This window comes from Molossus molossus, unplaced genomic scaffold, assembly GCF_014108415.1.
Source record: "Molossus molossus isolate mMolMol1 unplaced genomic scaffold, mMolMol1.p scaffold_m16_p_20, whole genome shotgun sequence".
NCBI lineage: Eukaryota > Metazoa > Chordata > Mammalia > Chiroptera > Molossidae > Molossus > Molossus molossus.
In genome coordinates, this window is record NW_023425356.1 from 44619372 (window position 1) to 44636983 (window position 17612).

Here is a 17612-nt window from a genome sequence, read left to right on the forward strand (position 1 = left end):
TCTGCTCTCTAGAAAATAAAATTTAAAAAAAGCTTTCTATGATCAACTAAGTTTGGAAAACACACCTCTAGAGCCTTGCTACTCAGAGTGGTCCTAGAATCAACATCAGCATCACTGGGGAGCTCGGCAGAAATGCAGAATTTCAGGTTCTACCACACACCTACTGAGTGAGAATCTCCATTTTAATAAAATGCCTAGACGATTCATATGCACATTCAAGCCTGAGAGGCACTGCACTGAAAATACAGCCTTTGATGAATTAAAGAAATGTGTCAAAAGAGAATTTTCACCAATGTCACTTTAAAGTTGGTTTGTTAGGAGTCATTGTAGCTTCAGGGAACTTCATCTTTTCAGGGGCTTCTCAGATAACAGTATTTTTTATGTATCATATTACTATCCCACATATTTCAAAACCACATTACCAAGTGGAAACCTCCAATATCAAATATGGAAAGGTAACACCTATGAGTCTAGGGTGAGCATGTTTGATACATGACACATATTTTAGGTGTACTTCTAGAATATTATACTCATCTCTACCAAAAACTCACCTAAAATACCTGAGATGCAATAATTAACCTCTGAGAATTTCCTAATTTTTTTCTTAGACAAATTGTACACACACACACACATATACAAATGACTATTTGTATGACTATTTATACAGTCATTTATATATATACATATATATGACTATATATACACATATATATATTTTATTTGGAAAATCTTGAGGATTCAGGATCCTCTCACCCCGCCCTCCACTCCTCATGGAGTCAATGAAACAGTGCTTAGTGAATGTCCACGATGGGACGGGCCTTGAGAACAGGAAGGTAAATGATAACAGAGGACCTGCTTTTACAGCATGTATAGATCTGTGCAAATAAACAGCAAGTCAAAAAGGAGATACTCTATGGTTTGCAGTTTACCTTGATTTCATCAAGGCTATCTGGGTTTTTCACTCGTCGGAAATAACTAGAGTTGATTCTGCATGGTTTCATCCAGACAGGTTGATTCAAGTTGGGATCCTCAGCAAATATTTCTTCAAAAATCTCTTTTGTTAAATCAAAAACCGCCTTGACAGAGAAAAATAAAACAAAATAAAATGGCTGAGAACCCGAAGTTCAGACGAGAGAGAGGTTTAAAAGTTAGAATTATCCTCCATGTCACATACCTGTGTGTAGACCCTTTTACTAGTGCTTTCTATATCCAGACCCTTACTGGCACAGCCAAGCAGCTTTAGAGGAATACTGATGCTATGAAGATCATGACCCAATTCTTTCCATTTCCAAAGTTCTTCTGCTGCACTGTGTACAAGAACTTCCACTTCCTCTGCAGTATGGGGGACGGCCAAGAGTGTTTCACACGGCTTTTGGAGAGCTCTTTTAGGTTCTGCCATTAGAGGTACAATGGTTTCTTCTGCCTTATTTTTTTGGATCTTGTGAGAAGAGCTCAAACCAAAATCTTCGTCAAACCAGTCTTGATCCTCCCCCAGCACGCTCAGGAGCTCCCGGCTGATCTCAAGTTCAGCAAGCCTCTTAGCAAGCTCTTCCTGCCCACTGGCACCAAGCACCGGACTTTCCTGCAGGAATGGAACCATCAGATAGTACACCACCTAGTGACCTCAGATCACTTAAGTTTTTTTTAAGACAAATATATTATTTGTATATTCACTATATCTCTAATAAATAAGCAAAACAAAAACCATATGGTGGCTACTAATGAACAATTTAGGAAAAAACTATCCTGTTTCCTATAATTCTGCTTCCATAAGCTAAATTTTTATAAAGTGTTTATTGATTAGTTTTTGTTTCCTTTTTGTATCATCATTATTCTGTTTCTGTAGATCTGTCCTGTCTCTGTGATATGGAGATGGGATATGAAATTTCTCACCTTTAATGACTATCTGGCTCAAGTTACTCAAAATCATTACTTTTGTTCAACTGCCCATGGACAACTGTAAACAAGTTGATGGTCTGAGTATATGTCATAGTGGATATGATATTGATTCTGGTAAAACTGAATTATAACTGGTAATCTTTGCAGAACAACTATAACTGAGTATATATGGAGACAAATTATTTCATAAGCAAAGAAAAAACAAACTGGGTTGAGAACCACTGGAAAGCTCCATGGGAAAAATTTGTTCAATGAATCTGAAAGGGAATCTGAAATCTGTGGACACTATTCAAGGGTTGTCAATCCAGCATAAACTTGCCAGTGTTTGTGACAACCTTACAGTGACCACTCATGACATAATAGAGGACAATTATACTTTAGATAGAAAAATAGTTACAAGGCCTTTAAAAACTAGTAGTGATCTTCACCTACTAAACAACATGTCACCAAAAAATCTGAAATTAAAATGCACTACAAAGGTAAGGTTTATTGATATTTCTTTTAGGCAAAATACTTACAGGTCTGGGACACATATCTGGTGAGGAAATCTCTTCTTTTTCATCTTCCAATTCAGATGTTAAGAAGCCACCTGGAGCACCGGGTGAAGGCTCCTCCTGAGTCTGGGCTAGGCCTTGGCATGCTACTTTCTTTTGATCATCATCACAAAGCTCTTGATTGCTGAGCTGGATTTTCTCATTCCTAGCTTTTTTAATTTGTTGTAGCTGACTGACTGTGTCTGTCACAAAGACTGTCAGTAAACTATCTGTTAGCAAGCTGACTGTTTCTAGTTGCTGCTTTGACTTTTTTTCCTCACTTAGTGATGACCTCAGTTGGGCTTCCAATTGATTCTTTTCTCTTGTTAAAAGGTCCAGAAGTGGGGTAGAAAACTTTTCTGAAACCTCAGGATACAGGTTCTCTTCCTTTTCTGTAAACTGCTGTTGCTTCTTTAACTCTTCAGAAAAGGTATTGTCTAAAGTATCGTCTTCTACAGCAATGGAAACCTCTTCTGTGGCACCAGAAACAAGGTCTTTGTTTTCCTTTGAAAAAATTAGTAAATCCACTGGAGACTGCTGCTGAACATGGGCTTCAAGTACCCCAGAAATGTCCTGTACATTGTCTGTTTCTATTTTAAGGCTTCTATCAACTGAGGGTTCTTCACTGGGTATGCTAGGTAAAGATTTCTCATATAAATATTCAATTGCATCCTTTTTTCTATCAAATGTGAGACCCTCTGTATCTTTTTGTTCTTGGTTATTGTATTGATATTGTTCATCTGGATAACAGTCTTCATCTTCATTTATGTCTACATAGTCTTCAAAGGTTTCTGGAATATGAGATATTTTGGGGGGAGGAGCAAAAATACCATGCTTCTCTTTGCACACAAAGTATACAATACCATCATATGTTCCATTGTTATTTCCTTCAGGTTTATCCAGTTCCACGCCAGCCCAAAATCCTTTAGCAAAACTAGTCACACCTTTGAATCGAAGAATTCCTGGTTGAACATTGCCAATCAACACCCTATCACCGATGTGGAAATCAGGTAACTCATCTGCAACAGGAACTGAAGCGAAAGAAGAGGATTCAGTAACTCTCTGTTCATGTTCTACATCACTGCGCTCTTTACTTTTCATGAGCTCAGTAGGGGACTTGAGTTCTAACAGCCTTTCGGAGTGGATATTGCTATGAATAGAAAGGCTTTTGTCACTGAGGCACTCGCTAATTTCATCATCAGTACCAAAGCTATTGGCTTTACTGTTAGAGCTTCTTGTTGGTTGTAACTTATCTTGGCAAGACTGAGAGTTCTTCCTGAGTGACAACAAAGACGATACCTCAAAGTCATCTTTGCACAATTCAGCTGAAATGTCTTTCTTGAAAGAAGACACTTCAAAATCTTCAGGGAATGATATCTCTTTAGGAGCAAAAAGATGTTCTGACGAAGACAAGTCCCTTTCCTTTATGTTCTTTTGTTGATGAATATCTCTTTCTGATTGGATGTTTCGACTATGATGCATATCTTGACCTGACTGTCTCTCTTTCAATTCTTTTTTATTAAGATTTTCAATGGCTAATCTAACTAAGTCTTTCTGAACATTTATAGCATCTAAAGAAAGATCTTTCCTTGAAAGAATTTCAGATGAATCTCCCTGTTCCAGGTCTAGTTTTAGTAAGACATCAGACTTCTGAGGTTCTTTAAAATAGGCTTCTTCAACCACACTGTCCTCCAATTTTGTGTATTTTACTTCTCGTATTTCTGATTTTTGACTAGCTTCTTCTTCAACCTTGGCATCTGGCACATCCAGAATTCTATTAGGGGCATTTAATTCTTTGGGAAGAGATAATGAAGGTATATTTTCTACAGAATCTCCAGATTCTGCTCTGATTTTCCTTGATGATCTAAGAATTGGAGACGAAGTCTGAAAATGCTCTTCTGTTCGACTGTCCAATTCAATCACTCTCTTTGCATAAGCAGATAGAGACCTTTCTGATACAGATCTCTCAGAACCTGCCAATACAGCATCTTAAAGAAAAAAGATCACATAAAAATTATTTAATCACATCTCTATTTCTGGACCCAAAGTTTAAACAAAAGCCAAACCTAGTGAGAAAACACTTAGGTCAATAAATATAACCTGTTTTGGTTACTATGATGTAAGGTAAGTTTTTCCTTTAAGAGAATATACCATATCAACAATAAACAAACATTTAAAATGACTAAAAATTTTAAATTGGAACACTTTCTTAAGTGTTATCCTAACTTATAAAGTGAAGAAAAATGTATCTAAGTTTATGAAGGCTTTGATTTGCATGATCACTCTCAAATCATGCAAAAACAGAGTTCTGTGACAAATGTTCTATGCATTCTTTTTTTTCCCCTTTATTGATCTGAGAGAGAGGGGAACATTGATGATAGAGAACATCAATTGGTCGCCTCCTGCATGCTCCCCACTGGAGATTTGGCCCACACCCTGGGCATGTGCCCTGACCAGGAATCGAACTGGCGACCTCTTGGTGCATGGATCGATGCTCAACCACTGAGCCACACCAGCCAGGCGATGCATTCTTCAAATAGGAAAACAATGAAGGAGGGGTAAATACACTTCAATATACACTTCTAAAAGAATGAATTTTCCTAGGGATTTTAACTAAGCTCTTGAATATAAAAAATGAAAAGAAAAAAGATCAACTATTTCTGCAAATATAATACTTTAAGAGCTAAAATTGCAAAAGAAGAGGAAAATAAGATTTGATGAGCTAACAAAGAAGTAAACGTTTTGAATTCAAATTGTTATTTCATCACTGTTACTAGGCAAGCTTTTCATGCCTCTGTTTTATTTCCTCATTGACTGATACTTTATTTTCAATAATTCCTATCTTTCTTTGGATTAAATGGAAATTATATATATATTTATTTATATGTATATAAATATATATGTATATAAATATAACCACTTACCCTGAAAAACAGTATAGACTGAAAATATACATAATAAAAAAAAATCTGATTAAGGGGGAATATAGAGATGCTGATGATATACTCAGTCATTTTAGATTATCTTCATGTCTCAGTTTTAAATAATAAATTTAAGACAATAAAGACTGATTCATAGCCTGGCTGGTGTGGCTCAGTGGATGAGCATCGACCCACACACCAAGAGGTTGCAGGTTTGAATACTGGTCAGGGCACATGCCCAGTATGTGGGCCCAATGCCCAGTTAAGGGGCATGCAGGAGGTGGCCAATTGATGTTCTCTTTCATCGATGTTTTTATCTCTCTCTTCCTCTCCCTTCCTTCCTCTCTAAAAATCAATAAAGAAAAAAATTTTTTTTTAAAAAGACTGATTCATATAACTGTTATATAATCAGTAAATCACTTTAAAATATAAAAGTAACTTAAAATATTAAATAGTCTATTATCTCTAAGAAATCCATTTATTAATAAAAGGTTGAATGGGAGAACTGTGTAAGCATTAGCATAATCCTCAATCTATGTATATACAGCGTCATTAATTTTTCTGGTTACATACCGACATGTTCAGCAATAGACTCCAGGGATCCTCTGGAACGTTCTGAGTCTGTTAGTGATTTCCAATTCTTTGCTGTTTCAGATCTGTAGAAAATAATGAACAGTAATAAATGTACGGCCAATACTATAATAACTAATAAATAAAGCAGTCAAGTCTTAGAAAACCACTTCTTTCTTCTCCTCCACAGGGGGTATTCCAACCATGGGCCACTTTCATTAAGCCTATTTCTGACCCTCATCACTGTCAGTAGATAATTTTGCTTCTTTTAATGAGAAAAATAGAGACCATCAGCATAAACTTTTTTGCCTTCAACCTTTAACCTACAAACTTATCTATATTCACAGCCATTCCCAACTGCATTTCCTCCTGTCTGCAGGGAAGAAAAAGTCGTGTCTCTCACACTTGTTCAAAGCTAATTGTTCGAACCTCATTCTGCCCCAAATCCCACACATTACCACAGCCTCGTCGATAGTACTCCTGAACTGTCCTTTCTCTTTCCTATAGTCTCTAGTCCTTCATTCTGGAGATGCTTTCCCTTCAACGTAAAAGTATGACCAAGCCTCAAAAAAAATGTCCCCCTTAATTCTTCATTTCTCCACCTCATGCTGCTGCCTCTCATTTGGCTTCTACTGTCTTTTATAATGCCCTTAAATGTTGCTATTTTATCATATTGAGTACTTGGTTCCCTTTTCTTCTCTCTGAATACATCCTTCTTTGGGTGATGTCGCTATATTCATGGCTTCAGCCACCATCTCTAGGCTGCTCATCCCCAGAGATCTAACTCTGACATCTTTCCTGGATAATTCCACTTAGATGAACTACAGGCGCCTCGGAATTAACATTTTAAAAACCAAAATCATGAGCTTCTCAAAAAGGATATCTGAGGATTATTGCTTTTAGGTTAATGAAACCTTGACCCAACCAACTACTTAAGAGAAACCTGGGAATCATCTTAGATTTCTCCTGCTTCCCTGTCTAGTCCTTTAATTAGTCAAGTCTACTTCTTAAATATTCCTAAAATCTATCTCCTATATTCTATTCTTATTACCGCTGATTATTTGAGGCCTAACTTAGACTATTTCTCCCTACTTCTAGGTTTATTCCTTCTTTCTTTCTTTCATATCATAGTCAGAAAGATCTCTCCACACATAAATATGATTGTATCATTCCCTGATTAAAATCCTTCAGTAGCTTGGTTAATAAAACTCTAAAACCATTATAAATATACTGCATAGAAATTATAGTTTACAATGGAAACATGTATATGTAGCAAAAATATACACAAAATCTAAGTATAAATAATCCTATAAAGAAATATATCTAACTGTTGACATTTCGTTTTTTTTGGGACAGTTGGGTATGATATGATTTAAACTTCGTTCTACTGCTTTCCTGAATATTCTATAGTAATAATAATAGTAACTAATACATAGTGCTAATTATGTGCGAGGCCCTATTCTAAATTAAGTCTTTTAACCTTCAAAACAAGTTCATTAGTCAGGTGTTATTACAGAAATAGAAGTCTATTAAAAAACTGAAGCACAGCCCTGACCAGTGTGGCTACATGGTTAGAGCGCTGGCCCACATATCGAAGGGCCATGTGTTCAATTCCTGGTCAAGGGCATGTACCTGGGTTTGATCCCCAGCCCAGTGGAGTGCATGTGAAAGACAACTAATCGATGAATCACTCTCACATTGATATTTCTGTTTCTCCCTCTCCCCTCCCCCTCTCCCTTCCACTCTTTTTAAAAATCAATGGGAAAAATATCCTTGAGTGAGAATTAACAAAACAAACAAAAAACACCTGAAGCACAGCCCTAGCCTGTGTGGCTCCGTGGTTAGAGCATCGACCTGCGCATTGAAGGCTCACAGGTTCAATTCCCAGTCAAGGGCATGTACCTGGGTTGCGGTTCGATATCATCAGGGCGTGTGCAGAAGGCAACCAGTAGATGCTTCTTTCTCACATTGATGTTCCCCTCTCTCCCCGCTTCCCTTCCTCCCTCTAAAAAAAAATCAATAAAAACAAACAAATGCACCCTAAAACACAGAGAGGTTAAATAACTTGACCAAAGTTGAATAGCTATCTGGTACTGGAGCCAAGATTCAAATTCAGGTAATTAATTGTAACGAGTTTGTATTACTTTTGTAACAAACAAAAACATTTCCAAAATATTTTTTAAAAACCTTGCAAGATTTTACATCTTCTAAAAAATAAAATAGAAACCACTAAGAATGAGTATAAAGTTTTCATAATTTGGTTTTTATTTATTTTTCTAGTTTATTCTCCTCACTCCAGCAAAATCCTATTATGTTCAGCTCCTATGATATGCTTTTGGTCATTCACGAATGTCCTTCTCTCTGAAATGTCCTCTATTTCTCAGGCCCACTGACCTGCCTAATCCCTACTCAATGTTTAAAATTTAGTTTGAATATTACAACCTAACTTTTTATATGCCATATTATATATTCTTATGTTGCTACTCAGTGTCTACCGCATATGCATTTACTGACTGCACAGTATTCTACCCTGAAAAGGACCATAATTTACTGGGCTATTCACCCATTTTTGGACATAAAGATTGCTTCCAATGTTTTATTAATAAAAAGATATTGTGATAAGCATATTCTTGCAAATAGAGATTTCTGGTAGCCCATATTTTCTCAAGCTAAAATCCCAAAAGTGGAATTATTGAGTCAAAAGTTACAAATTGTTTTTGACTTTTGCCATATTGTTTTTCAAAAGGTCTATTAAAACTTAAAATGCTATGATTAGGAATACTAGAGAATACTATTTTCATTGTACCCATCATATTTCAAGATTCAAAATATATTTTAAAATCTGTACATAATAATTTTATGTTAGTGAAACTAAAAATATAAACCAATATTTTTACTATTACAATTTCACAGTTACTTAAGATAGTTTCTACTAAAAGTCTTTCCTTATTCTTTTTCTCAAACAAGGCAGAATACAGATAAGTTATCAAAAATTTCTACCTGTGTAGTGGAAGGGGCTTGATCTTGGGTTTTTCAGAAGCTGAGGAGAGCGTTTTGATCTGAGGCTTGGCTGTTGGTGATGTTTCCAAATCTCGGCTAAGCTCGGCTTCAGTTTTCTTAATGAATTCATCATATGACTAAGTTTAGGAAAATCAGAGGAGTCACTATACAGAATTTTTAAAACTATCTTAAATTATAAAATACTGTATTTTATAAAATATTCAAACAGTATAAAATGTAAAAATCATTCTCCTAGCATCAGTGTCGTTCCTGAGAGCTCTATCAATAATCACTTGTATAACCTTCTTGAAACAGTCTATTTATAAGCAAGAAACAGAATTGTAATCCAAATATCAATTAGGAAATGATAAAGTCTCAATCTGCAGAATCTGAATATGTATGAAGCAATAATTTAGGCCCTGCCACATTAAAACACTTCTTTAGCTGATATAATTATTCTTTAAAGGATGGCCTAATACTTCCATGACACTTTACAGAAGTTAGCCATTATGCTGAGTTTTGAAGGCAGTAAGCTTCATAAAGAGTAGGCTCTTAGGAATACAAATCCTGAACACAGAGAAGGTTGTGGTTGGGAATATGACAGTTCAGAATTGCAGAAAATGTTTCCTAGTCATTAGCCATTCTGTAAATAAAACTTCACTAATTTATAATTCCAATTTGTATGAAATCTAAGGGAAGCTCTCCATCTATTAAATCTCTCTTTAGTTTTCTAAGCTACTTTTACATTTCTCACTATTGAGACTACAGCTGTTTTATTCAGGACTATATGTCCACTGTGCCTGACACAAAGCAGGCTGTCAATAAGTATTATAGAAGAAGTTAATGAGAAGATAGATGCTTGCCTATTGCTAAAGATCCCTAAAACTTAGGCTAAAATTCCTACTTTTACGACGCCCACTATCCATATTATCTTCTGGTATCAAACATATACTGCAGCTAGATGATCTAGCTCACTAGGTATATATGAGGACGTCTCAGATCTGAAAGTGACACTTATGTAAGTGCAGTTGATTTAGTAAATCCGTGGTCAAATATAATCCAAAAGGTTTTTTAAAAATTGTGAACTGCTATGATTATGTATTTCTGCATCATATACTATACTTTTTAAAACCTAAACACAGAATATTCTTTTGTCTTTACTTAACCATTTGATACAATGCTGACTAAAATAGATCCTTATGGCACTTCTCTAAAGATCTTTCTGGATAACATATCCATTAATGAACATTTTTGAGCAATGCTACTCAATCTAGTAGATTTCTTTAGCTTTCAATGGCTCATGACCTATAGTAGTGCTTTTAGAACCTAGGCCCCACCCTAGACCAATTAAATCAAAATCTCTGAAAGCCTGGGTATCTGTATTTTTCAAAAGGCTCCTCAGTTAATTCCAGTGTGGAGTCAGGGTGAAGACTACTGATCTGTAGGATAAAATCCAAACTCATCAGTCTGATTTCTAAGGTCCTGAACATGATTCTTTATATTTAAATTTTATTTTCCACTTCCTTCCAACATGAACTTCCTAGTATGGCCACTATATCCTAACCACTTTTTCTTAATTCTAAACATCTGTGTAAGTTTCGATCTCAGTTCCCAGGCCCACTGCTTAACACTGTGTAAATGTCTATTTTCTGCGGATCTGTCAGCGGACCTATTTTCCAGATGGAAGACAGTGTAGTATTGACATTAGGGGCACAGGATTTAGAATTAGAGCTAGATTAAAACCCTAGCTTTACCACATTTGAGCTATGTGTCCCTGAACATCAATCTCACTGAAACTCAGCTTCCTCATCTGTAAAACAGAAACAGTAATATCCACGCTTCACTGCTTTGAGAATAAAATGAAAAAAATACGTATAACTAGCTGATTTCCAAACACATACATAGGCACCTGAATATTTGCTAATTGAATTAATAAATGTAGCAGGAACACGTGCCTGGTGTTGCCACAATGAGGACAATTAAAAGGACAGAAATCTTGGTTAAACATAACAAAAAGCTTTCTGATACTTAGAGCACCTAGAGTCCAACAATGAAACCAAAGTTGCCTTGAAACTTTGAAATTTCCTGTTATTGGAAGTGCTTGGGTAGAAGCTGAAGGATCTTCTCTGGTGATGCTATGAAAAGGGATTCTTGTGATGAATAGGAGGGTTTCAACCAATTCTATAACGAACACTAGGCTGGTAGAGTGTATGCAAGCAATTGGGAAACAATCAGAGGCAGGGACATTTAAGAGTCTAATCAGACAGTAGAGGCAAGAGATCATAAGGGCCCCAAATAGTTTGATGGCAGTAGGAATGAAAAAGGACAAGCAAGAAGCTTCATAAAAAGGAATCAGTGACATCTGATGACTGAATGAACAGGAGAAAACAGAATGAAGAAGCTATCAAAATCAGGTTTCCAGCCCACAGAATCAGGAAAGGCTGCTAGATCACAGGAGAAAGTCAAGTTTAGAGTTATTTAGGAGCCATCCAAATAGTACAAAGAGCCATACTAATAAGTTATGTGGCATGAAACATTCTTCTAACAATAAAAAACATTTTTTTAAAGGCAGTAATAGCCCTGGCCAGTGTTTGTCAATGGTTAGAGTGTCAGCCTTTGCATGGAAGAATCTCAGGTTCAATTCCCAGTCAAGGGCACGTACCTGGGCTACGGGTTCAATCCCCAGCCCCAGTCAGGGTTCACGGAGGAGGCAACCAATTAATGTCTCTCTCACATCGATGTTTCTATCTCTTTCCCCGTCCCTCTCCCTTCCTTTCCACTATCTCTAAGAATCAATAGAAATATATCCTCGAGTGGGAATTAACAACAACAACAAAAAGGGCAGGAACAGTTCCAACAGCTAGAATTATTTATCTAATGGTTCTTTGCGCTTAAGAGAGCATAGATATCAATCTTTCTTTCATGGGTATAATCTTTCTTATTCAGAAAGAAATCTTATTTCAATATTTTAATTAATTTTAATATTTACTTTAATACCTAATAATATAATATTTACTATTTTAATTTAATATTTAACTTAGTATTGTAAGCAAGAGTTTGTTTAGATAGCCCTAGATATTTTTTTTTAAGAATTAGGATAAAATGTGGCACCAAACTAATGCTGAAAAATCCTAACTCAGGACTTTATTAACGACACGCGAAACATCTGAGGCTCATCTCTGCATCGGCCCATGTGGAAGCCCTTCCCTCCCAGCCTAACCTCTAACTGCTTGATCAGGCTGGCCTCCTGGGCTTTCAGTCTCTCCTTTTGCCGTTTTCTCTGCTCCTTCTTCAACTGGTCCACCACTGATTTTCTTTTCCGCAGTTCATCCTTCAGAGCTCTGATCCTACCTTCAATGTCACTCTGGTCAGATGTAGTTTCTGAAAGAGATACAGAGTCTTTTATTTAATTTTAACTTAAGAGTAAAGTTAACAATAATGACTAATGAAAAGCAGCAATGTAATATTCCATTTAACAGTGTAGAAACTAATACAAAATATTGAGTAAACTGTAATTGAAAAATAATTAAAAAATAAAAAATAAAGTCAACCTAACATTTAAAAAGAAGAAATTTTAGCTTCTGAAAAAATTGTATTAGTGAGTTTGCATTCCTCTTCTCCCCTAAATCTCTATTTTTTTTTGGTGGGGGTGGTCCCTCTATTTTCACTTTATAATCATACTATTTGGAATTGTAAATAAACTCAAGTTACCCTGTCTTGGAAAGATAAGTAGTTGGAAGTTTATAAACTTTTAGGCTAGTGGAATTTAGGTGTTCTATAATAAACTTTTTCCTGGTGACAAATTAGTCATTTTTAACTGTCCTTCCCCTTAGTTGTTTTATTTTTATTTTTACTTTTTGTTAATTCTCACAGGAGGAGATTTTTCCATTGATTTTTAGAGAGAGTGGAAGTGGAGAGGGAAAGAGAGAGAAACATAAATATGAAAGAGACTCTTCAATTGGCTGCCTCCCACACGACCCCAACCAGGGCTAGGGATCAAACCTGCAATCCAGGTATGTGCCCTTGACCAGGAATCAAAACTGCGACCCCTTAGGTCTGTGGGCTGAAGCTCCAACCACTGAGCCAAACCAGTCAGGGTCTTCCCCTTAGTTATTCATAGATAATTTAATAGTTTTAAAGTCATATTGAAATCAAAGTGGAATTTTACCATTTTAAACTGATTATGAGTCATCAGATGATCTTAATATCACATAAAAGAGAAGAGAAATTATAAAGAAATATACTGTGCTGTAACCTTTCTTTGGAAGCTCTTAAAATATCTGAAATGAAGCTAGTTAAATCTTATTTTCTTCCCAAAAGTTCATATACATATATACACACAGAGTAGCTGTCCAGTCATAGTAAAATCATGAAAAAGACATTTCATTATAATTAGGATCACACACATACTATGAAAATAGGTATCACTTAAAGACAATGCTTCACTACACATGGAAACTACACAGAAAAAAAGGACTATTCCTTACACCTCCTCCTTGAATCACAATGGTGTCATTTCCAAATGCTAATGCTGAGTAAGCATTTAATAACCTTACAATAAAAATATTGTATACAAATCTGAAGATACAGATATACAACTACAACATTACATCATATATTTATAACCAGGGTATCCCCCCACCCCCACCCCAGGTACGTCAGATTAATTTGTGTAAGAAATAGTTATGAATTTATTTAAATACAAAAAGATTATAGTCTTTTAAAAAAAAATGTGATCCAAATATCTGGATTAAAAATAATGCAATCTAAGTTCCTGTCATTTCTATGTCACTGATATAAGGTATACTAGGGAAGTTGTACCCATTTTATACCAGCAGTGGCACCATACTGAGCCCTTAGCTTGGGCAAAGCTCACTACTTACTGATCAACACATAAAATGAAATAATGATAAAGGCGGTTTTCAACTTTGGATCTGCTGCTCATAATTGGTCAGGTGTTTAGCCCTTACCCATCTCTAGAGCTGGTGTGAAGACGAACTAGTATGTAAAGCATGTAGCACAGTACCTGGACTACTATGAGAGCTCAGTAAATGGTGGCAGTATTAATATTCACATGAAACAAATGTTTTATGTGGCAATATTTTAGGTAATATATATTCTAGTTTAAAACTAAAAAAGGTAGTGGTGTGGAGAGAACTACTGAATATCTCCCTCATGCTTGCTTCTAATTTCTGGAAAAAAGTAATCAATTGGTTTCAGAGTTGAAAGGTTCTGAACTCTTAGTGGGAGGTTTTACAGTGATTCAATTGATGATGCTAGTACAATAATTGAGGATAGGATTGCAGGTTGTGCTAAAAATTATAATCTTTCTAAAATAAAGTATAAATCCATATCTTTGATCTTCTAAAACTGTACCTTCTATTAGTTTGATAAGCTTTATATGCTTCTAAAACTTGAAAAGTTAGTGTTTTTTGTTTTTTTTTTATCCTCACCCAAAGATATGGTTGTTTTAAAAATTGATTTTAGAGCGAGAGGAAGAGAGAGGGAGAGAGACATCGATTGGTTGCCTCCAGTTAAGCACCCTGACTGGGGACTAAACCCGAAACCTGGGAATGTGCCCTTACTGGGAATCAAACCAATGACCTTTTGGTGCATGGGAGAATGCTCAACCAACTGAGCCACAATGGCCAGGGCAGAACCATGATGTTTTGAATACTATGGCCTTGTAGTATAGTCTGATATCAGGTAGCATGATTCCTCCAATTTTGTTCTTCCTTCTTTTTTTTATTTTTTTATCCTCACCTGAGGACATTTTTCCATTTTTTTGTTCAGATAGAGTGGGAGGGAGAGAGAGAGAGAAACATTGACGTGAAAGGGACACATCAAGTGGCTGCCACCCATTGATGTGAAAGGGACACATCAAGTGGCTGCCACCCAACCAACCAGGGCTGGGGACAAATTGCAACTGAGGTACATGCCCTTAGTGGGAACCGAACCCAAGTCACTCTGGACCAAAAGCCGATGCTCTAACCTCTGAGCCAAAATGGCCAGAGCTGTTCTTCCTTCTTAATATCACTGTTGCTATTTGGGGTCCTTTGTGGTTCCATATAAATTTTTGAAATATTTGTTCTAGTTCTGTGAAATATGCCAATGGTATCTTAATAGCAATTACTCTGAATCTATAGATTGTTTTAGTATGGACTTTTTAATAATGTGAATTCTTCCTATCCATGAACATGGTCTAAGCTTTCACTTAATCTGTATCTTCTTCAATTTCTTTCTTCAGTGTCTTATAATCCACGTACATCCTTGGTTAAATTTATTCCTAGGTATATGCTAAGTGAAATAAGTCAGTCAGAGAAAGACATGTACCATATGATTTCACTCATGAGTGAAAGCTAATGAACAAAATAAACTCACAAACAAAACAGAAACAGACTCATAGATAGAGAACAGTCTGACAGCTGTCAGAGGAGAGAGAAGCTTTCGAGGCTGGGTGAAAAAGGTGAAGAGATTAAAAACAAAACAAAAACAAAACACAAACCCTTATAGACACAGACAACAGCATGGTGATTATCAGAAGGAAGAAGGGTAGAGGGAGGCTGAAGAGAATATAGAGGAGACAAATGGTGAAGGAAGGAGACTTGACTTGGGGTGGTGAACACAATACAATATATGGATGATGTATTATAGAATTGTACACCTGAAACCTACATAATTTTATTAATCAGTGTCACCTCAATAAATTCAATAAAAAAAGTTTTTTAAAGAAAAATTTATGAGTTGACATAGTTTAGCTATGAAAACTGACATTAAGGCTTTAGACTTTCAAATTAATTGCCTCACTGAGTTAAAAAAGTAAACTAAAAATGAACTCAGAAGCTATACACTTAATATGGTATTAGTATATTATTTTTTAAATAATTTTTCTTCAGAGGGAGGGAGAGGGAGAGATAGAGACTTCGATGAGAAAGAATATCAATTGGCTGCCTCCTGCATGCCCTCCACTGGGGATCAAGTCCACCACCTGGGCATGTGCCCTGACCGGGAATTGAACTGGTGACCTCTTGGTGCATGGGTCAATGCTAAACCACTGAGCCACACCAGCTGGGCTAATAAGGTATTATGTATCCCACATAAACCAAGCATTGTCTGTCTAGATATACTTCCCAAGATCAACACCTTCAAGTCTTTTAAATAGAGGCTGCTCATTCTTTTGTAATCTATATACTAGAGAGATTTATAGTAGGGTAGAGGTTATGGGAAAATAGACAATGCTGCCCACTGCTATTTGTAGTCTGTTCTCTACTTTTCCTCCCACTTTATGCTATCCTGCTCCAACACCTGCCATCTCTCCTTATGGTCATCATTAATTCATTCAAGAAACATTTCATAAATACCTACCACATGCAATGCAAAGTACCTGCTAGGTTCTGGTACTACAATTTTTAACAAAACACAGACTCTCCTTTCCAGAAGTCTATACTCTAGTAGGGGAGACCTCCTGGGTAATATCTGGTTGCAAGTGATATGCTGTCTGGTGTAACAAGTGGAAGCACAGAGTGTAATAGGAACACATAAGTATGCCCGACACATAGAAAATACTACAAATGCCTGATAAATAAATGATGCCTGTTAACATCAGAGAATATAAGTTTGTCATATTTATTGTAATTAGGGATACAATTAATTATCAATAAAAAGCAAAGAATCATGCAATTTAATCTTGTCAAGAAAAAAGGTGTATTATCAAATGCAATAAAGTGCCCTTGCCGATTTGGCTCAGTGGTTACAGCATCAGCCTGCTGATGGAAAGGTTGCAGGTTCGATTCCCAATCAAGGACATGCATCTGGGTTGCAGGTTTAATCCCCGATCTGAGTCATGCGGGAGGCAACCAATTGATGTGTCTCTCTCACATTTATGTTTCTCTCTCTCGCTTTCTCTCCCCCTCCCTCCCTCCCTTCCACTTTATCTAAAAATCAATGGAAAAATATCCTCGAATGAGGATTAACAAAACAAATGCAACAAAGTATAACATCACACCAGCATATAGCTGGACAGATCTTAAGAAAAATTCAAGTATAGTACAAAGTAAAAAACTTTTCATTATTTAGTCTTACCTGACTGTGTCATAGATAATGACTCATCTGACCAACTGTAACAGGGTTGATGGGACTTGACAGGCAGACGACACTGTCCTCCAGTCTTATTACTTCCTTTGCTAGACTCCTGCTTTGACACAGATGTACAGCTTTTGGGAGGTGACTGTTGAAACAGAAAACCAAATGGGAACTGCTCTGTGATATAGTTGTAAATTCTTTTTAAAACTCAAGATACTAACCAGTTAAAATTATTACTTACAAAAAATTTTAAATAACTCTATGACAAAGTGTGAAAACACAGTTTACAAATTTTATAAAGGTAAGATCTCAATTTTTTAAATGTATAGAAAAAAGTATGTTTTAGAAGATGTTTATAATAAACCAGGAGTAGCTATAGTATAAGTGATATTTACCTCTTATTCTTTTCAATTTAAAAGATACTAAATGGGGGGGGGGGGCAGGGGCGGTGGCTATCCCTTTAACATAGTGATTTTGCTTCCTTTGGATATATACCCAGAAGTGAAAATGCTGGATCATATGGTAGTTCTCCACCAACAGAGAAATGATTAAAGGACATGTGGTATATCATTTGAAACAACATGGACAGACCCTGAGGGCACTAAGC

At 36.2% G+C, this 17612-nt stretch overlaps 1 protein-coding gene across 10 annotated transcripts in view; it reads right to left on the reverse strand.

Moving 5' to 3' along the window:
- The window catches only part of CEP350 (centrosomal protein 350), a 98689-nt gene that overhangs the window by 10898 nt on the left and 70179 nt on the right, over positions 1-17612 (reverse strand). For 6 of the 10 annotated variants that reach the window (XM_036271874.1, XM_036271877.1, XM_036271873.1 and 3 more), the window contains 7 exons: positions 17006-17177; positions 12144-12304; positions 8924-9060; positions 5927-6009; positions 2418-4420; positions 1175-1582; positions 930-1076 (listed from right to left, as the gene is read on the reverse strand). In XM_036271874.1, coding sequence (XP_036127767.1) covers positions 930-1076; positions 1175-1582; positions 2418-4420; positions 5927-6009; positions 8924-9060; positions 12144-12304; positions 17006-17177 — 3111 coding nt within the window. Of the gene's footprint in view, positions 1-145; positions 164-929; positions 1077-1174; positions 1583-2417; positions 4421-5926; positions 6010-8923; positions 9061-12143; positions 12305-17005; positions 17178-17612 lie in introns of those variants that run through there. The other 4 variants (XM_036271876.1, XM_036271875.1, XM_036271879.1 and 1 more) reach the window with 3 other exon arrangements.